The 22,353-nt window shown below is 44.4% G+C and overlaps 1 protein-coding gene across 17 annotated transcripts in view; it reads left to right on the top strand.

Annotated features, from left to right (window-relative positions):
- ADGRL3 (adhesion G protein-coupled receptor L3) overlaps positions 1-22,353 on the top strand; it is a 630,261-nt gene that overhangs the window by 530,543 nt on the left and 77,365 nt on the right. For all 17 annotated transcript variants that reach the window (XM_089778190.1, XM_089778189.1, XM_075929233.2 and 14 more), the window contains 2 exons: positions 4,862-4,928; positions 6,303-6,394. In XM_089778190.1, the coding sequence (XP_089634316.1) occupies positions 4,862-4,928; positions 6,303-6,394 (159 nt within the window). The remainder of the gene's footprint in view (positions 1-4,861; positions 4,929-6,302; positions 6,395-22,353) is intronic.

Genomic DNA, 22,353 nt, shown 5'->3' with positions numbered 1-22,353 from the left:
CTCAGGGGAGAAGGCAGCTTAGGAAAAGTTACAAGCAAGGTGGCTGCATGTTACAAAGATTACGAAGTTGCAGTTTATAGTAAGTTTGAGAATTACACAGATTACAAAGATTGACAAGGTTCACAATAAGTTGCAGTTTAAAACCTTAGACCTTACAGTTTGGTGTAGCTTTAGAAAATCCATTTATATAAATCTAGTGAGCTCAGGCGGAGGCTTTTTTATGCAACAAAGCAAACACCCCAACAGCCATGAAGGGTATGATCACTTAGATGGTCCAACATTGGCTAATGGTGGTTTATTAGTTACATTTAATGCACACTAAAGATCCTTTAGCATTTGATTTCTCTTCATGCAGGAAACAGAGCAAACCCTTGCAGCCTTTATTGCTTGCAAAAAAGTGTTGGCTGAATCTAGGTAACTTGTCACTGTGCAAGGGAGGAAATTAAAAAGGGAAGAAAATGCCCCACAGCTCCCAACGGAGCCATTCATCTCTTTGGAGAAGAAGGGACTGGGTTGGTGGGGTTTGGGACAATGCATAGCACATAGAGCAAACCTGGAACGTCAGATCCTCTGGTCTGCAGAAGCATCTCATTTATTTAATGGCTCTTGGAATATGAACATGCCGGCTGACAAGTTAGCGTTCACCTTGCAGCTGGGTGCCGGGGTCAGAAGTAGTTCCTCAGCCAGAGATTAGGAACTTTGGGAGCCAAGTTGCCTGATTGCTTCCTTGTTTCAAGAAGCTCATTTATTCAGCTCATTGGGTGGGTGCTTTTGTTTTTAAGGCAAGAAAAGCTCCGGGTGGTACTTGTCTGATTAGCTATTTACAGCTCTGTTACCGCACTGGCAGGATGCCCAAGTTTTGATGTTTTGTTCTTCATTTGCATTTGGTACGAAGCCTGCCTAGAGCGGGTTCAAAGTTAGTTCCCTAGAAGACATCCATAAAATACTGACCATTCCCTGCCCCTCCCCCTTTGTGGGTTAACCGTATTACTACTGAGTTCCATCAGAGCCATTCAAGAGAGCGGTATTTCATTTCTTAGTGACCTTCCCATTAGAACAACAGCAGTGTTTCAGTGCAACCTTTCCTGCTTGCAAGGCAAGAGGAGCCCTTGCTAGTCTTTGCCAGTCCTGTCTGTGTGGAGTGAAAGCTCGTTCGGGAGAAGGAGTGTATGTGCTGTCTCCTACCTATGTCTAGCACCATGGGGCCCTGACTTGGCCAAGTGTTATCACAGTGTATAGTAAAACAAGAATATACTTGGATCTTGGCTATTTCACAGCCACTGAAGTTGCCACAGAATCCACCCCATGTGCAAGATTTGCACTCCGGGGTTTGTGGGCCAGACTTCCCAAGCTACACCGTGCCCCACACTTGCCACGGAGTATCTGAGCTGCTAACCACTTGGCTGCTTATATAAGAAGTCGCTTTGTTCTCCCCCTGAGTTCACTATCAACCTTTTCCTTCTTTTGCCTGGAAGTCTTTTTCCTTCTAATGACAGAGTGGGAAAGGCAAGCAGCTGTCGCCTTCTAGTTGAGGAGGAGAAATGCTTGCTTCCGCGTACTTTCCTCGATTGTGCAGAATCCAATCCAAGTCCCCATTTTCATTGCCTGATGGCGGTGCTGATAAATGCCACTCCGAGAATACAGCAAAGCTCCACTCTTCAGCATTCTGTCAGGTTCCAATCAGCCGTCTCCATGCCCCTCACTGTTCGAGATCCGTGATTAGTCATAGTCCATTGAAGTCAATTGAGCTGGGCTGTGAATCTGGCTCTGGGATTGTATTGCGGATTTGCAAGCCCTTTGGATGCACAGTTTGCCCAGCGGCCAGCGAATGGGAAGGGCACAAGGCCAGCCTCCAGGAACTGTGCATGGGTCAGAGACGTATAACGAGAGAGACTATGGCCAAAAATAGCACCAGCCGCTGTGGCCATATGGCCATCAAGCTGAAGGGAGTTTTGCCGTCCTGCTCGCCAGGAGCCAGTAAAACTCTAAGTGCTCAAGGAGGAGCAATGTGCCATGCTCCCTCCACCTGCTCAGCGGGCTTTACAGAAACAGCGAGATGTCCTTGTGTTGCCTGTTGGCAGATGCTTTTGCTGTAAAATTTATGATACAGTTTGAAGCACGCTGAGAATTTTTATTTAAAAATCACCAAAAAATACCCTGACGATATTGCTGTAAGGTGCTTGGCAGCGTGGCTTCTGGAGTGGATTTAGTGTTGCTCCAGCCTTCCCCAAACGACAACCTGCCAACCAACAAATGATCAAGTGAAATGAGCAAAGAGCCAGACCCTTGGCTGGGGTAACTCCTTCGACTTCCGTGGAACTCCAAGGTCTTCCCCCGCCCCCGAACTTTGTGTAGAGGTTTGCTGTTGCAGGGCCCTTTCCTGCCTGAGTAAAATGGGCTTTGAAAGAAAGGATGCTCTTGTGGCTAAGATACCAGACAAGGACTCAGGAATGCAGTTCTTGCTGTGGCCAACACCCTTCCTCTGCGATCTCGAGCAAATCAATGTGTTTCTGCCTCAGCTCCCCATCTATAAAATACGGGAAATAATACTTAGTCTGCCTCGTCAGTTTCAACTGTAAGAACTTCAGAGTTAGGACGCACTGCATGTTTATATGGGACCTGATCTGAGCTGCAGCCCCCAGAATTGGGGTGGACAAATAGCAGCCCTCGGGCTGGATCTGTTTCGCCACGGTTAGCCCCTGGCAGGCCGCCGCTTTATTTATCTGTGTTTATGCAGGTATGGGAAATCACATCTCCCATTGGCCGTGGATCACTCTGTCTGGCCAATGGGGGCTGCGGGAAGTGGTGTCCCACTCTGTGTCACTTCCTGTAGCTCCCATTGGCTGGGAATGGTGATCTGCAGCCACCCAGATCTGTGGAGGCACAGGTAAATCAAGCGTCGGCAGCGAACTGCTGCCCTTTTATTGTCCACCCCTTCTCTAGAAGCTACTGCACTACAAGCTTTAAAATCAGCGAGGGCAGAAGAAACCCACAACTCCTGTCTTCACATTAGGCAACCTGTTTCAGTGCATCTCACGTGAGAATTTTGATGGATGGCTTCAGTGCCAATGCAGGAGTTAGGTCCATAGTAGCAATTGTGGTTTTGTTTGTTTTTTAATCTGTGTCCTCCAGTTTCTGTTTTGGCACCATGTAAATATCTCAATAGTGGAGTAGATTGTATAATTGATTTTAGATACATATAGATTAGTATACACTGCTGGTGGCGGTATTCGTATACCTTGCTGGTGGCAAACAAGGTACGTGAGTGGAGCCATGTAAAGTGTGTACTCAGAGACACGCCCTCTTTCTTTGGGCATGTCTCTACTCATCTAAGCCATGCCTCAATGTCTGTGCTGCTGTTTATACCCATGTGAACAAAGCTACCCACTTATGTACCCTCCCTGCCGAAGGAAGCCAGCAGTGTAGGTGTACCGTGTGTTGGCAAAGTTGGGAACAAACTCCTTGTTTCCAGGGTTTTGCAATTTGAAGGTTTAATTTTTGATTTTGCAAAGCCTGAAATGCCTCAGTATAGAAAGAGAAGGTTGTTTTCACAGGCGCCTTTCATTTCTAGGCTCTGATCCCAACTTTAAAGCTGCTTTGACCATCTCCCGTGCTCATCAGCTTAATCAGCAAAAGGGAGATTGGGGTTAGATAGAAGAAATAACTTTCCAACTACAGAAACTAGTGAAGTATTGGAATAGGTTGCCAAGGGAAGTTGTGGAACATGTTTTTAAGACCAGGTTAGACAAACACCTGTGAGGTATGGTCCAGGGTTACTTGGCCCTGCCTCGTTGCAAGGTGAAGGACAAAATGACTTCTTGAGGTCCCTTGAAGCCCTGTCTTTCTCGGATTCTTTGTGGAATTCAGTTGAGTTTACAAGAACTCAACCAAGATACTGAGGTCAGAACTATCAGAACTGCTATCTTGATATAGTCTCAGGGTAAATGGATATGTATGATTGTTGACATTTTATTTAATTAGGAAATCCGTGTAATTTCTAGGATACACTTTTTTAACAATTTAGTAATATTCTCCTTATAAACACATCTGTAAGGGGTAACATGATAAACACGCCAATACATTATTATTTTAAACATCATATGTAGCTTCCTTGGAATTCACATTCATCTGTCTTGTAACTTGTCATTTCCATTTTATCTTCCTGTCAGCTTGAATGAACTAGGAATGGAAATATAATTTCCCAGGGGCCTTCAAAATTGGGGGAGTGTTAAGTGCAGCTGAAATTAAGTGATTAATAATTTAGTTTTAGGCCATGAATCAGCTTTATGTGATACTGAAGATCATTTGCCACCTTAGAAACACTAGTGGCAACGTTGCTTGGGAGATTTGGTGGGGTGTGGGGGGGCCCCTCTAAGATGAGGATACTGAATGTAATTAATCTATTCCTCAGTCCTCCAGTACCAAAATTTATTTCCTTTTTGCACCAAATTTGCTCAAATCTTTTAGACGGAAAAATGTCAGCTCACTTGACAGTTGACTGGCAGGTTGTGTTGCGTCATAATTGGAGAGCTGCTGAAAGATTTAATGGCTGCTCATCTTTCCTTTCCCCGCCTCTTTGTTTTTTAATAAGGTTTTCTATGACAGATGCAAAAGGCCTTAGCAGCTAGGCCCTGTGCCTTATTTCCCCCTGCTTCCTCCAGAGGTAATTATCTTCCTCCATCAATAGCACTGTCAGAAATTGGGCACATAATTCAGCATTTAAATGAACAAGCAATGTAATATTTCCTGTCTCCCAGCGGAATGTTTTGCAGCTCACATCATTCTCTGTCACTCGCTCACTCATGATGTATGTCCTGCGCTCAGTCCTTGAATGCCTTCTATCCCCTGTGTTTCATTACAGATGTTGGCTCAGACTTGACACCTACTTCATTTGGAGCTTTATAGGACCAGCGACCTTGATAATTATGGTAAGAACTCCTAATTAACTACTCCATCTCCCAGGTCAAGGAAGAAAACTTTCACTCTGTATCTTGAATTTACATAGATTAATTTGGGGAAAGCATGTTCTTATCTAACCCCACCTAACACTAGCAATTAGACACTCATTATAAGGGGCTCCTTGCATTCAGAAACACTTGATCAAAATCCATTGGGGGAAAGGAAAGTATGCTTTGCTATGAGCTTGGGATATGGACACTTGCTCATAATAGTTTCTTGCAGCGCTTATTTGATGTTGCCAGACGTTTAGAAGCGCTGGTCTCTATTTTGACACCCTGCGCTCCTCCCTTTGAATTCCAGAGTGAAGCTGTACATTGTTTATGCACAAAGGGAAATCTCAAGTACGAGCAAAGTCAAAAATGAAGACAAAAAAATATTTTTTCCCCTCTAGCTTTAGAAGTTGAAATAAAATAAGCACAACTTCACAGTTAGCACACGTTGTCACCATATCAGATAGCTTAACAACAAGGTAAAGAACCAAAGTTTAGAGACGGCTGGAGTTGGCTTGGATTGAAATCGGTACAATATGGTTTCCATAAATCCTGCTTTGTTTTAAATAGAAAGTACTTCAGCCAGCACAGCAAGGCATGAGCGTAAGCACCTCAGTGCCGATGTGTAGTTGGGTCTCGTTCCATTCCAGAGTGTTTCATTTGCCAGCCTTGAGTCACTTGCTAAACCTATAGCAATTATCCTATGTCGCACACAAACACGGCCGAATGGTGCGCCAGTCAGGGGGTCCTGCTGTCTGAAGGATGCAGTGGCTTACATGTTTCATGCATTTCTGTACAGCGCCATTAGTCTATGCTTTTATTAAATACATTTATAAAAGGCCTCTCCCTCTGTCATTGCTGCCTCTTGTCTAGTGAACCATAGTCTGTCTTTTCCAGCATAGGCCAAGCTCTCTCTTTCAACCACTGACGTGTCGTGTGTTTCTTTAACACTATATTTGAAAATGTATACTCAGCCCCACTGCCAGGAAGGGCAGGCCTTGCGTTCCTTCCCAGGGGAGGAAAGGTTTGCCATCGGTATGCACCACACAGCCGCAGAAGGGCCGTTCCAGCAAACGTTTTTAATTTTCCGTAACACCACTGCTGGTGTCGGGCCTAGCTACATCCAGCTTTGAGGAACTCTATTGTATTGCTGCTCCCTCGTTCGGCAAGCTGCCCTGCCTTTGTAGAATACTAGGCAATCATCTATGATTTAGTCCCTATAAAACTGTAGCGAGAATTAATTTCCCGGAGCAAGTCATCTGTTACAAAGAAAAGACTTGTTCCCCCCCTCAAATTCTGCCATGTAACACAATCTTTTCTTTCTTTCCTTCTCTTTTTTTTTCTTCATTCCAGCTTAATGTAATCTTCCTGGGGATTGCTCTCTATAAAATGTTCCATCATACTGCCATCCTGAAACCTGAATCCGGCTGTCTCGACAATATCAAGTAAGTGGCTTCCCTACCCTCACCCCCCTGTCTTTTGCTGTTTACAGCTCCCTTACTCTTTGAACGGAATATAATGTAACAAACCAACCTGACAGAAATGACAAGAAAGGGCGATGCATTGTCTTTATCTCACGTGATCCAGTGTGTGACTGCAGAAGAGGTTTATTGTGAGCCGGAACAGGTGGCTGAGGGTGAAGGCCTGTCTGTAAAGGGCCTGCGTGTTAGAGTATATTTAAGATGAGCGGTGGCAGTTTTCGTTCAACTTGTACATGTCTTCACTGAAAAAGACAATGACCAGATGGAACTGACTTATGAGGAGAGGCTGAGGGATTGGGGCTTGTTCAGTCTGCAGAAGAGAAGAGTGAGGGGGGATTTGAGAGCAGCCTTCAGCTCCCTGAAGGGAGGTTCCAAAGAGGCTGGAGAGAGGCTGTTCTTAGTGGTGGCAGATGGCAGGACGAGGAGCAATGGGCTCAAGTTGCAGTGGGGGAGGTCTAGCCTGGATATTAGGAGAAGCTATTTCCCTAAGAGGGTGGGGAAGCACTGGGATGGGTTCCCTAGGGAGGGAGTGGAATCTCCATCCTGAGAGATTTTAAAATCCCAGCTTGACAAAGCCCTGGCTGGGATGATTGAGTTGGGGTTGGTCCTGCTTTTGGCAAAGGGCTGGATTCGATGCCTCCTGAGGTCTCTGCCAGCCCTGGGATTCTTTGATTCTATCTGCAGCTAACATAGGGTAGAATTACAGCCCGGCAGTTACTTCAGTGCTCTGCAGAAAAGGAGTGGCAGCATGGCTGGTTATTGCCTCTCTCTACTCAGAGCACCACTGCCTACCTCTGAGTTGTTTCCCTCTGCAGTAGATTTATTGGCTCAGACTCTGCCCTCGGTCCAAACCTAACGTAACCCATAGGGAGTGGCTCCAGATTAGCACTGGATTTCTTACGAACAAAATGTTGTCCTCTGGATATAGCACATGAAATGCCCTTTCCTTTGGTGAACATCCAGGGCACGGCCATGTACTGTCTAGCTATTGCTTGAACAGAATATTAGTGCCTGCCGATGGCTGTACCTGCGTGCTTTACAAATGCAAGGGAGATTTCAGGTGGCCGTGTGAGAGAGGATGAGACAGCAGCTAAATAATAATAAGCCCCTCTAATGAACTTTGCAGGCAGGAAACAGTCAGCGTCAGCACTTTATTGTGTGTGTAGCAAGGCAGGACAATATCTGACTCCGCTAAAGGCCTCTCACGTCTCCCCTTTGACAGGTGGGAGGAGGGGCGGGCTGGGAAGGGAACTCAATCTAGCGCCTTTCTCCCAGGAGGTGCTGCTTGCTGTGGCTGTATCTGCTCTCACCGGTGGCTTTCATTTCGACTAAGTCAGGCCTCTCAGTCGAACTCTCAAGCTGGACATGGGGTGGAAGGGCACCAGCTTTCCAAGCCAACGACCAGCCGCATAGCCACAGAGGGATCACTGGGCGGGGGGGAGCTGAGATGGACATGCCAGGAGGATATTCCGCAGAGTTGCTCTGAGCTCCACAGGAGTGAATCTAAGGGCTTGTCTGAACTCTGCTTTGCCGGCATCGCTATCCTGGCTATAGGAGACCTGCTATGCCTGGAGAAGGATTTTGTTTTCATGTAATTGTGTCTACACGCGGTCTTTGCCATGGTGTGATTTCTTTTCACGCTCCTAGCCATGCCAGCAAAACGTATTGCAGATTAAGCCAATGATGCCCTGTGTTTTGTCTGGCTCCGTGCAGTGGGTAAGTGCCCATGCCTGGCCCCTTTTCTCCTCCACTAACTCTTCCCCAAGCAATACCAGGTTGGCTCTTGTAACCCTTCAACCGCACACTGTATTTTTCCTTGCATTTTTTCCCATCTCTCTGGTCTATCACCTACCGATGCGGAGCTTTAATTTCAGGGTCAGCAGTTCATGTCTCTCTGCTGGGTTTATTTCATTCCCTTTTCACGGCATTGATGCTTCCTTTGATGTCTTAGGCAATTAGTTATCTCTTTGAGCAAAGCCCATGTTTTCCCTCCACTTTCCAACTCAAGTAGAATAAGAGAAGAGTTTATTTGGAGAGGGAACTTCTTTTGAGAAACTGTGGCAGCCACTTGTCCATGGAAGAGGCCGGGAGCATGGGGACTTGGCTGAATTCTCCCAGATCCTCCCTGCTCGCGAGCTGCTCAGTGTGGGACATCTCTTAATGTCTAGGGGAAGATGGGAACAGACTGGGGGAGCTGCCAACCCTGGAGTATTGGCTCCTCTTTGTTTGTGGATGGGGATATCCGCAGTTCGGTTTTGCAAATGTTTCTGCATAGGGCTCCAGCTACAGGTCTTTATATAAAGCCTCTCCTGCTCCCTGTCCATTTGCTTGTCCTGCAGCTGTGTTCTCATTGGAGTGTGTCCTTCTTGAGGGTGAGCGCAGAGACCAGCACATGGTGTGTGCTGCCAGTAGTAACTCCAGCGTTCTGTCATGTAGCTCAGTCGGGGAGGTAGCAGCCTTCTCGTGGCCCAGGCCAGATTTGATTGGCTTTCTCATTCCAAATAAAAAGTTCTTGTCCTGCCTGGGAAAATGTAAGATCTTCTGGGGAAACCAGTAAGCCCCTTACGGCGAGGCCACTGTCTCTGTGGGTGAAATCCTGACTTGGTTGCGAATCCTGTTGACTTTGATGGAGCCAGGGTTCACCTGTATTTGTCATACCTAGCATCACAGGACACAGGCCTTCCCTGAGCCTCTGCGCACCCCCACGGTGTCAGTACTAAGTAATTATAACTAACAAGAGGTTTGTTGCTGGGGTTTTTCGATAAAGCCACTTTTAGCTCCCTCTTCCCTTCCTCAGTAAGTTTAGTTTTTAAACCCCTTTTGCTGATTTCAAATGCTCCGGCTCAGGCTCAGAGGAAACTGGGATTGCTTGGGCCAGATTTAAGTGAATGGAATGTAGCAAGTAAATGAAATGGCTCCATCTTGGAATCCTGTCACCTCTGTGTCCCTGACATCCCAGCTCTGAGCAGCCCCACTCTTGAATTTATTCCAGTCACGTGCCATGTTGACAGTGAAAACTGCCATAATGAGCATTCATTAGGTGCTGGTCCCTCTGCCGTTAGGGGGAGCAGTGGGTAGATTGGGTAGTTGTGGCAATAAAGTCTTGCCCATGAAACTGCTGCGAGTGAAAAGTATGCAGGAGTCTTGGTGAGCCCGGTGAGACAGTCTCGACTAGTTCTCTCCGAGTGAAATTTACCTCCATGCAACAGGCCAGCTTAGGGGTGGCAGTGCAAATGGGGCGGCGCATTGACACTGTGCACGAGAATGAAATAAACAGTCAGGGACCATCGCAAAGGACCTAGAATTCAGAATGCTTTATGGATCAAAGGCGCACTTATCTTTGGGCAGTTAGGCAATGATGCAGCAAGGTACTTTCGCACCTGGGTATCCTCCTGATTTCATTGGAACCACACAGAGTTAGGCATTAGGGTTGGTTTTGGACTGGTCAGGGAACTTGACGCGTTCTCTTCTCCGTGGGCTTTGGCACTCATTGCAACCTGCCAAGCCGTGTCCATGTTTTCAGACTTGTTACTCTTTGGCTATGTCTAGACTATGCTTTATTTTCAAAAGAGGATATGCAAATTCTGCAGGAATCTTCTTCCGATCTCACTTTTGAAAGTGGGTCTTTCAAAAGTGAAAGTAGTCTAGATGCATTATTTGGGGGGGGGGGGGGGGAACCTTTTTCAAAAAACCACTCTTCCTTAAAAAAATGAGGTTTACGCAGTTTTTCGAAAAAGTTTTTTTTTTTCCTGAACAAACCTGCATCCAGACTACTTTCACTTTCGAAAGATGCGCTTTCAAAAGTGAGATTGGAAGAAGATATGAAAATTCCGCAGGAATTTGCATATCCTCTTTGGAAAATAAAGCGTCTTTTAGACATCCCCTGAGTTTCACATCTCTGCTCTTTGGGGGAAAATGATACTGCAGAATTATTCCTTGTGTCCCCCCAAACGGTTGTTTCATAATTACAGGAGGTCGGCAAGACTCAGGCTCCTTCATCGGAAACTATTTCAATAATGGTTTTGCAGATCACAGTACTGTGAGAAGTGGAGGGTGCTTAGGTTCTCCCCTGGGACGGCTTTCCTCATTCTGCTGCTGTCTGAATTCCTTTGTTTGCAGTCTGGTGTCATTGGGAATTAGGCATGACCTCATTTGGGGTCCGTTACCATAACCCGAACTGATCCTATTATGAAAGATTTGGCTCCAGGGATGGAATGGTTATTTGATTAATAAAAGGCAGATTCTATAATTAGTTTGAAAGAATTCCTCAATGGGATTGGACACCTGCCATAACTAAAGTTATGCAGGAATCTTAATGTGCTGCCGAGTGGCTAGAGGGGAGGGAATGAAGCATGCTTCATCGCACCAGAACAGGAGAGCCCATAAGTCATCCTTTCTCTTCCTTAAACATAGCAGCCTTTTCCTTGAAGTCTTCATGTGTGTTCCTTAGCCCCTCGCCCCCTCACACATACTTTTAATTGTCTTGCTCTCTATCTGGGGTTAGGTTTGCTAGCATTCTGTGTAGCCAAATCGCTGTCACTGACATTTTTCCATGGTGCAGCATGTGGCTGTAAGCTTTTATTCTGTTTATTTTGGAAAAGTGAAATAGATGTTTTTTTTAGCCAAGCACAGTTACCAACTCATGAAAAATGAAGCCATGTGTGGTGAGTTTTCAATTTAACTTCTTTCTCCTTTTCTGGGCCTATTATGACACTGTCATTTTACAGCCATAGTATACAAGACCTGTCTGAACGTTTGCTTTAAAGTCAGTCGGATGCCTTTTAAAACACAATTAGAGTGGGCTGTCCCAAAGAATAATAAGGACTGGAGAGTTGTGTTCAATGAAAATGTCCATCAAAGGGAATCTATGCACATACCAAAAGTATCCTCCTAAGGATTTATTTTCCATTCCGTTGTTTCTTTGTACCCAAACTTTCCCCTTGTTGGTTACTTCGGTTTTTAAAAAGAGAAGATTAATTGGGTATCTCAAGATAGTTTTATCCCAGCATTAAATACTTTCATCTGCATATAATTTTTGTTGCATCTTGCTTGCTCAGTGCCCACCTGCTTTCATCCCTCTTTCTTTAGCAAGACAACAAACACTGAATTAACAAACTGAGAGTCCAGCAGAGCATTATTTAGCCTATTTGTGCTGTTTCCGAAGGTTGAAAGAAGGGTGCTAGTGAAGGAAAAGGCTATGCTCAAATCCCTTCGAAATCAACACTTAAGTGTGTCCCTGAATCTAGAACCTAAGGACTTAATCCTAGCCAATAGTGAGTCTTGTTATAATAACTGAGCCTACAAGATTGTGAAAACTGAAAAAAAAGATAAAGGAATCATAATTGGTGAGTCAAATATGATGCCTAATTGGTGGATAAAATAATGGAGTATTCTGTTTCTCCCACAAGGCCCTTTGTGGGTTCTTAAAGAAAGAGCCTTTTTGGAGAGACAAATAAATAACAACAACAAAAAAACCTAGGGGGGGAAATGGATGCTACTGGTGAAGCAAGTTTCACCTTAACAGCTGCTACCTTGATCATTTGCTGTGATCTCGGGCCCTCATCATCCTAACCCTAAAAACTGTCCAAACCAAGCCAGATCAAAGAGCGGTACCTAAATAACATCACCCCCTCACCTGTTCCAGCCAAATCCCAAATGCTACCTCATGTTAAATCAAATCAAATCAAATCAGATATCAACAATGGCTCCTGCCCAGCTCAAATAACTTATCTTTTGCCCCAAACAACAGTTGTTTCTACCTTTGATAACGTCACAGAGATGCTCAAACCAGTGGGCTTCTCCTTCCAAAACACTCTCCAGCTGAAGAGAAAAGAGAAAAAGGTTGTTAAAACGATGTCCTTCTTTAATACTTTAAGTTCAAATGTTTTAACTGATTTTTTTCTTCTCTTTGTATCTTTCATACAAAACCCCCAAAGATGTTTGCCTTAATACTAAGCAAGCTGAAGTCTCTATCTACCAAACCCTGCCCCTTGATGAATACTGTTTAATGTTAAACAGTAACTGAGCTTTGGCCCATTTATCCCCTTTAAATTAATACCACAGTGTATCCAATGGGATGATGAACATCCTTAGCTCCTATTGAATTCCATGACAACTGAGGATGAATCAAGCTCTAACTTTTTGCAGACAAAAAAAAAAAAATAGTCCCTTCAGTATATAATTTAAGGGAAACCAGTTTCTCTCAGCTGATTGCAATAATTATTTTTACAATCCTGGATCGTTTATCACACAACGAAGCACCATATTTCTCATCTTGGAGTTGTTTGAGGAGACATGCAGCCTCACGGGCTTTCATAGATTCTGTAACATAAAGCAAGGCAGAAAATGAGTTTTTTGTTTCCATAGTGGGGTACCAACAGCAATGCTAAACTCAGCCAACTTCCCAGGCGGTGGCTTTCATTGCTTGGGAAGGAAAACCTGGCCCCTGTATTCTCCCATTTTCTCTCATTTTGGGCTGTGTTGAGTTCTTGTGGTTTAATTATGTCTCACAATAGTGAAGCTTTTTCTTAAAACCCCAGCTCCTGAGATTGCACACTTATGTGGAAATTGCAATAGTCATGAAAAAACTAAGTTTCTAGTCACCTGTATTTGCAGGAAAAGCTCTTTGGAATGTGGGTCCTCAAGGCTCAAATAAGAGGCAAAGAAAAGAACGACCACTGATTATTGTTTAAAGCAATGCCTGGATTTTTTCAAGGCCACTCTTATGCCTTTTGCAGGGTCTGAGTCATGATTTTTGAACATTAGGGAGAATCCAGATTGTACTTCTGAAAATCAGATTCTGGTGCATCAATTTCGGCACCTAGAAAGAAACCCACTAAAAATGAGAAGCCACTTTGGAAGTGTCCCTCCAAGTTTGCGACTCGTGTTCGTGTCCTGTTCTCCATTGATTGCCAAGGCAGATGCAGCTTGTGATTATGAGTCTGTAAATGGCACATCCGTTCATATTATTACAAGCAGAGGAAACAACTTACTTTGAAATTGACCGATCCAACCAAAATACAGTTACCCAAGTCTTGGAATGTGTTGAGCACCTGTAATGGCGGTTGAAGTCAGTGCATTTCATCCAGGATGTATTAGACATGGTGTAGATTAGGGGTGTAAAATTCAGTTTAATTAGTGAAACATCAGGTTTAATCAGTTAACTGATTAAAAAGGGGCAGGTAGGGGTGTTACTCCAGCCTGCCTGCTTCTGACCACGCACGGGGCTGCTGGCTCCCAGCCTGTGCAGGGCCAGAAACAGAATTGGGGGAGGGGAGCTGTCGACCAACCTCTCCACCCCACTGCTGCCGGCCAGGCCCCCAGCTTGGGGTCAGAAGTAAGCAGGCTGGAGCAGCCTCCCCGTCTGCCCCTTTTAAGCTCACGTGGCATAAGCTAATTGTCATAGTTTAGTTATGTGTCGTATTTAAAGAGACACTTGTGAGAAGTTCGGTTCCCAAAATTAGGGTTTTTTTTAAAGTACTTTCAAAACCTTTCATAAATAGAAATGATATTGGAAAGGAAATGAATAACATCTTAAAAGAAAAATATTCATCTGCAAAAAAGTTTAACAACATCTGTGCTCTGACACCACGTCATGCAACACAGAAAGTGAAAATGACTGATCTAGTTTCATATATCAGTCTGATTGAAATGCGAAAAAGTAACCCAACTGCTTTCAGTGCAGTGAAAAGTAAGTTAAATTTTAATGTTTTAAACTTCCCTTCATTTTAAAAATCAGAGATTACGTCAGTAACGTTGGAAGGATTTTTTGTAATGGGGTTGGGTTTTTTTTAATAAAGAGGGTCTCTTTACCAAAGCAAGATTAATTTTTCAGTGTGTTGCCGCATTCTTCAAATGAAATGAAAATACAAAGATGATATAAGATCGCTGCATGCCGTCATATGAAATCTTGGTTAATTTCTGTAGTGATTTGTATTATTCACTTGAAGACACAATTCCTTGGAAATAGGTAGTGAGGCTGCAGGCTCTGGAAGTACATATTATACTAGCTTCAGATGGGGACTCATCTTACAGAAGAGAAACATTTTCATCCTTCATTACTTCTGTACTGACAGTTGCCTAGAAACATGCAGTGATCATGCTGTATTCCTTTCTGCCTGAGGGCTTCATCTTGCAGGGTGCTGAAGACTGGGAAGAAAGGTGCAAAGAACCAAAGTCCCCATGCTCGGAGTCCACTCAGCCCTGCATCCAAGTCCAATGGACTTGGGCATGAGGCCGAATCCAGCAAGATATTCGGCACCCCTCAGTTCCAGTCAGCAGGGAGGTGAGGATGCTCTGTAAGGTCTGGGCCCATTATCTTGAGAGGCATGCACAGTGCTAAACAAGGGGAGCTGTTGTGTGCCCACACTGAGCCGTGGTGTGTATTCGGGAAGTGGTTGCAATGGCAATGAGCCAGGACATTGCTCAGGAATGTGCGTTGCTGTACAAGCCAATGAATGCAAATGATGATTTGCCGTAGGAGTGAAGGTAGATACAGAGCCATGGGAACTTGTGCCAGGGCAAAATCTCTCGTACTAAGGAACAAAGACATAATGAGAACCAATGGCTGGCCAATTCAGACCTGAAATGAAGTGACAAGGCATAACAGTGAGGGCAGTTAGCCAATGGATGAGCTTCGCAAGGGACATGGTGGATTCTCTGTCACTCGGAAACTTTATGGAACGTTCCATCTACGCTTAGAAAACTTTCTCGTGTGTCTAGAGGGACGTCCACATGGCAAAAAGCAGCCACGGCAGTGAGTCTCAGCACCAGGATCAACAGACTTGGGCTCAGTCGCTAGCTAGGTGGCTGTAGATGGTCCAGCTCATGCTGGCGCTTGGGCTCTGAAATGTGGGGAGGAGGGTGGTGTTTCACAGCTTGAGCTCCAGCCCAAGACTGAATGTCTACATGGCTGTTTTGGGCACCATAGCACAGGCCCGAGTCTGTACGCTCACCTACCACAAGCGCATGTCGGTGGGTGGGTTGTGCTTTGCCATGTAGACTTGACCTCGGTGATGAAGATGCTTCTGGAAATGGGTCTTAGCTTCTCGGTCGCTTACCCCATATTTGGGTTGCTATTATTTGCCTCATTTAACCACAGACCCTCTGCTAGATGGATGTAGTTACTGGGCTGAGGGTGTCCAGGCCATGTTGTGCAGGTCAGACTGGGTGAGCATGTTTCCTAAAATGTAAAATGCATTTTGGCATAGTGCTCTCACAAGTTTCACCAACAGCATGTTATACCTTTTTGCTTTTAAGAGTATGGCTAGACTGCGGGGATTTTTTGGGAGACCTCTGGTATCCTGAAAAAACTCCACCATGTCCAGGGAACATGTTTGCTCTTCCACTTTTTTTTTACAGAAGAGCAAACACACTCTTTCTGAAGCCCCCGTATTCCTCATTCCAGTCTACACGGGCCAAATCTCGGAAAACCCTCTTCCGACAAAAGTATCGGAAAAAGATACGCAAAATGTGGAGCGCATTTTGTGTATCTTTTTCCGATAGAGCCTTGCAGTCTAGCCGTACCCTGACATAGCAAAGCACTATGCTGAGCAGCCCTGTAGACCCATGCCACTCTCATGTGCATCCCTGCATGATCAAATCACGAATAGGCAAAACCAGAAGAAATACACTCTCCACTGCTGCATATGTGCAAACTGAAGTGCAAACTCTGCATACTCTTAACAACCAAATATGTCGTGTGTTGGCTTGGAAGCAAACACCTGAAAGGAAAAGTGTTAATATTTGATGTCATTGAAATTAAAAAAACCCACCTAGGATTGCATTTATGTTTGTGTATTTTTCTCCAGATGGTAACATTGATTGCAACATCATGTTTGTCCATTCTTGGTGGGCACAGTTTAAAGTTTTTTATGGAATGTTTGTTATTAATAGTCGATTATCAGATTCTTTTTTTTGCTTGATTAGCTATCATTTTCATGATGGCTCCATTATTATTGAATGGCTAGAAGAAACACTATTTTTTCCACTGACAGGTGTCTTCCTTCCAAAATAAAAAAAAAATCAATAATTATCGATTGAGAGAGTGTCCTGTAAGATATTCAATACCCAAGGCCTTGGTATGAAACTGTTTGTCAAGATTATTGTTCTAAAAATTCACAGATTTAGTATTTTATCTGCAAAGCTCTGCTTCAAAAATGCAGATGTGGCCAGAGTCTTTATTGGATCTGTATCATGCGGAAACAGATACCTCGTTATATTTTACTGTGTTTTGAATAATTACAGTACAACTTTGCAACATTAGAAGGAAGGAAATAAACAGGGTAAGCAATTTTGAGGGCAATTAATTACTTACAGAAAATTAGATGAGCTTAACAAAATTGCTCTTTTCAATTACAATAATTAAGAACAAATCTCAGAAAACAGGCCAGATATTTCCCATCAACCTTCTGTTGAAACAAAAGGGAATATTGGGTCTGATGTTATAAGATATAACCTGGCAAACAATGCAATTGATTGAAATTCTGTGCATGACTGAGCTAAGGAAGTGGCCAAGAGTGATGGATATTATCTAGGTGAGATTTGCAAGACTGTGTAAGGGATTGAAAGCCAATGGGAATTGAGTGTATGATAACAATAGGCACTTTTGGGGATCCCATCCTCTAGCGGGGCTGCAAAGACATTACAGGTAGACGAGGCTAAAATGGTCCTGACCACCACTCAGCAACTCATAGCTGTGTTTCCCCGTTGCCGTCCCTTTGTGTTCCCATTGAGACCGCTGTGACATGGGGTGCTCCCAGTGTGACGTGGTCACGACATGCAACCCACTGGGCAATTGGTTTGCCCGGCTATGGAGTAGTGAGGAACTGGGTCCCAGATCTTACCTGAATTATCCACAGCTTATTTTGCTCCTCCTCTGTAGCTACTCATTCCTCGCAGGCTCCTTGACCTGCTTTCCCCCAACAAAAGTACCCATCCCTCCTACCTGAGAGAAGGCCTTCATGGTACGAGGACCAGCAGCCTGCTACCCTATTTAAACATCTTCAGAGACTGGGTAGATTCCCCACTCACCTGCACCACTGGCTAGCCTGCTGTAGCCTCTGGGCACAAGGCTGATGGGTGTATTACCCCACAATATGTCCAGTGGGCTCTCCGAAGAGCAGACAATCTACCTTTTCTCTCTGTCTTTTATGTATGGTAGGATCTCGCCCTTCCTGTTGACTCTGGCCATGTTAATCCAGTAACAGCTATTCCAGAGAGGTGGTGCTTAATTTGTGCTAGGGCTGAGGCCTGGCACCTCTTAGCTTCCTGCATCCATTATGCATGTAAAAAAAATGGTGTGAGCCCCTGTATCTCTTGCATTACAAAGGAAGCACTGAATATAAGTGCAATGGGGCTAGGCCAAAAGGGCCATAGAGAAGTCCTCCAGAAGGCTAGGGCGGCTATGGAAGAACCAGCCAATCACAAGCCAGGAGGGACTATTAAAGAAGCTGCAGGACTAGAGGTAGCTCATTTGCCGCCCAGAACTAAAAGAGAGAAGGTCAGGTGTGGCTGGCTGGCAGAACCAAGGACAGTTCATGTGAGGTGAGTGCTGACCCTGTTACAATATGTTACCCCATGAGGCAGTGCCTGAGGGCATGGATTTTGGCCTCCCCTTTGTGCTTCAGTGAGAGCTACTGAGAGTTATTTTTAATCATCAGAATGGGGAAGCCAAGGAAGCATTGAGGGGCTGGCAGAAAACTGAAAAGGGCATCTTTTCTTGTTGCTGACTGTGGCACTATCGTAGCTGAAAAATAAGAGTGGAGGAAATTGTTCTGTGAAAATCCAGTTGACATACATTAGTGGTCTAAGGAATTAAATTAGAAAATTTGGCTCGAGGCCAGCCATTCATGTTGGATCTTTGTCACAATATGTGGAGCCAAATTCTTTAAGTAGTCCCTTACTGCTGGCTATTGATTTTTCAGAATGAACACACTCCTTCACTAATTAGCAGAGAACACATTTGTTTTGTGCGAGGAGCTTCTCTGGCCTTCAAGTCACTTGCTGTAGATTTTCAGAAGTTGGCTCAATCAATTAAACACATGTACCATATCCCACAGCAGACACGAATGGAAAATAACCTCATGTTTTCTTCTAGTTCCTTCTAGTATTTGAGGACAGGAATTCCCGTCGCAGGGAAGCTGCAGTTTAATCACTTGCTGTGAAAATGAATTATACACATCATTTCAAATCATTTTTGAGGAGCGTGCACAACCTCTGTGCTTTGTGCAACATTGACCGCACTATAGAAGCCAAGTTAGGTTCTACTCACTGAGGCCTCATTTCTGCCATCTTTGCTCACCAGACTGCTTCTGTGCATAGCAACTACCCATATGAGTCAGGAATGTGGTATCAGGACCCTTTGTCCACGTTTTACAAACCTGTCATTGGTCTGAGGAATAGAGGAAAATGCTTTGAAACATCAGAGGTATTTTTAATTAGAGGTACCTATGATTAAACCATGACGCGTACAGCTGCAAGAATGCTAGCATCTGTTGTTAGTTATTTGTCTTACTTTAATGGGATGCTTTTAGATCAAAGTTGGCTGAAAAACGCGATTTTATGTTAGAAAGAACCCTGGCCTTTTATCAAATAAGGTCAGTAGAAATTTATACCATTAAAATATATTTCATTTGTTTTTGTTCCAGGAAAAAAAAGCAAGCACACGGTATAAATAGTTAAAATAACTGAATACTTACAAAAGTTTGTTCAAGATTTAATAATCTTGCTAGTGGCACATGCACACAGAAGTTTGTCTCTACTTCCTGTATTACTTTGAGGTTGTCAGTGTTGCTTTAACAGGCTGGAATCTGCTGTCCATGTGCCCTCTTACATTTCGGGCCAAAAAAGATTTGGGGATTTGAAGAGGAGCGTAAGGCTACATCTAGAATGCAGGCTTTTTTCAGAAGAAGCTTTTCCAGAAGAGATCTTCCGGAAAAACTTCTTTGAAAGAGAGCGTCCACACAGCAAAAGCACAATGAAAAAACGATCTGCTTTTTTTGAAAGAGCATCCACAGTAATTGGATGCTCTCTCACATTTAAATTGTGATTACTGTGGACAGAATGGCCACCTGTGCTTTTTCCTGAGGGTCTCCTCTTTTGAAAAAACACTCTCTTCCGCGTTCACACACAGCTTTTTCTGAAAAAGCTTTTTTGGAAAAATTCTTCCCTGTAGAATGAGGATTACCGCTACCGGAAACACCCCTCCGTTCTTTCTACTTTCTGTTGAAAGAACGCGATAGCAGTATGGGCATAGGTAGAGTTTTTCCAGAAAAACGCTGCAGTGTAGACATACTCTAAGTCAATACAGTTTATGCTTTATGTAAGTACTTTTGGGACATCCTACATAGAGCAGAAATAGAGGTGGTCAGGAGACTGGAGATGAAAATGAGTAGAAGCGTAAACTGGTTTCTGAGTGAACCACAGACCAGAAAGGTGTTGGCACTGTTTGTTTAGATGAGAGGATGAATAAGAGTGTCCTTATCCACGGAGGGTCCTAGGCACTATGGTCTCTGTGTGTGGGATAAAAATCTATAATTAACAACAGGGAAGATGTTAGAAGTTCTGATGCTTTTCAGGATACCCATGACTCAGTCTCCTTTGTAACCCCACCTTCTGTGAGTGGCAGAAGTACTTGTGCTTCACTGGGTGTCAATTTCTTGACACCATCAGCCAGACACCCACCTAAGCAATCTCCTCTGGACTAGGCCAGTCTTTACTATATCTGAGAGGTGAGCACTAGATGCACCCTGGTCCCCATTCCCCTTTGAAATGTTGCTCTGTGCCTGTCCATTCTCTGTTGAACACTCGAGAGAGATAGCAAATCTGCTATCCCCAAGAGAAGTTTGTAGGCACCAGCTCCTGTGATTCGACTCCGGATGAGCAGCTAGCTTAATCCCACGGCTGTGAGATACCTTTATAGTGAACTCAACAATAAATGTGTTAGTAAAGGTTCAAGGTGCACAAAATGTTGAGAAACAAAAGGTCACATACAAAACAATAACTTAGCATCATTTCTGAAGGCTAAACCTTTAACAATAATGTGCCAGCCCCATTACAGGTACCCAGCGAAACTGAAAGACATACAACTTAAATCTGATTTTGAGAGTGGCTTTCCTGGAGTTACTCCCAATGGACACCAGGGAAAGATCGGGAAAGGGCAGGAATCCTGCCTGTCAACGAGATCCCCCTCAGATCACCCGCTGTTCTGGTGGGAATTCAAAACTGCTGGACGTTCCGGAGTGGTTCTCGGCCTTGCATGGCCAGCGCTGCTAACACGTGTCCATCCTTCACCCTCCACCCACCAACTTCTGACAGCCACACTGGTGCACTCAGCTTACCGCCCAGCAGGGGGTAGAGCTGCTATTAGCCAGCTGTGGCGTGGCAGAGAGGAGGCCACACCTCTGCATACATGACACAAACTCAGCCACATATTATGTGTGAGAGAAACAAAGCAGCACAGTTTGCATGACATGTGGGGCTAAAATCCCACACAAAGGGTCAAATTCTGCCCCCACGGGTGCCCAGAGCGATTTATGGGTATAAATGAGAGCAAGAATGGACCTCACAAGGCTGCACAGAATGCCCATTTTGGGAAGGGAGGTTCCATGCCCCACGGTTACAGAAAGGTCTTGCTGAGCGGAATTTCTCCTCCATCAAAGAGTTCTTGGACAATCAACAGTGCTGGCATCACTCCAGCAGGTCAACTGTGGGGTATTTCTTTTTGTGCTCTGGTAATGCGGAATCAGATTTCTGATACCAACATTGACCGAGGCAGGCCTTAACCGGACAGACATACCCATATACACCAGCACAGCTCTCATCGGGAAGGACACGACCCTCTCTGGTACTAGTGACAGCTGCAGCAAGAGGTCATGGCACCAAAGGGGAAGGCACCAACAGGAGAAGAGGGACATTCCAGTGTACTCAGCTGGCAGCATTACAGGAAGGAAAGAGTCCAGTGGAAGGCAACAAAAATGATTAGAGGGCTGGAGCATGTGACTTATGAGGAGAGGCTGAGAGATTTGGGCTTCTTTCTGTGAACTATGAACAGAGTTGGTCCTAGGGGTTGAAGCGCGTCCACTAGAAAACTGGCTGCTAACAATCTCGTACTCCAAGGGCAGCAGAACTTTTATTTCAAAGGGGCAGTTTTAGACCATTTGTGTTTGACTACCATGAGGTTGCGTCTCCATCTTGTTTGGCTGGACAACGTTTCCCCCTCCCTGCATACAATGAAAGTAAATAGGTCAACACTTTCCTGTCTCCTTGCAATCAGCAGAGAGGGCTTTAAACAATTCTAATGCCATTATCTTTAAAAGAGGATAATGGCACAGTCTGACTCATAAGTAGGGAACCTGGGAGTTACAATTATGGAAAAAACAAATAATAAAAAAGATAAGGCGGCCATAGTACATCCTAATATATTGGACAAAGAATGCCTAAGGTGCAGTGAAGTTTACCATCTAAACATATCAAAGCTTTCCAGAATGACTACATTAGATTTCCTATATTAATGCCCTCCATAGACAGCAATGATTTTTTTAAATAGATTTCTAAGTCAGTTGAAATGTTATAAGCAACAGAAACTGCTGTAGATGGGGAGCTGCAAAACTCAGGGAGTGAGGGCTGCTTTCCGTAAGTGATTTCACAGTTATTGTTGCTTAGATCCTCTGATGAGTAAAACTGTCTGGTCGGTGTCTGGTGGACACACCTGAGCAGGAAGCTGTGACGTTAGTTTTGGTAGGCTGGTAATAAGCTTTGGTTATTTCTTACAACATATTCTTTCTGGCCTTATATATTCTAATGTTGGTGTTCTTGTCTTTGTCTATGCATTCTTTAGCTATGAGGATAACAGACCCTTCATCAAGTAAGAATGACCTGAATGGCTGATAAATCCCTTTTAGCAGTGTGGTCTCATGAGCCAG

Source organism: Pelodiscus sinensis, chromosome 4 (genome assembly GCF_052426305.1).
Source record: "Pelodiscus sinensis isolate ZL-2025 chromosome 4, ASM5242630v1, whole genome shotgun sequence".
Classification (NCBI taxonomy): domain Eukaryota; kingdom Metazoa; phylum Chordata; order Testudines; family Trionychidae; genus Pelodiscus; species Pelodiscus sinensis.
This window is presented reverse-complemented; position numbering and strand designations above follow the sequence as displayed.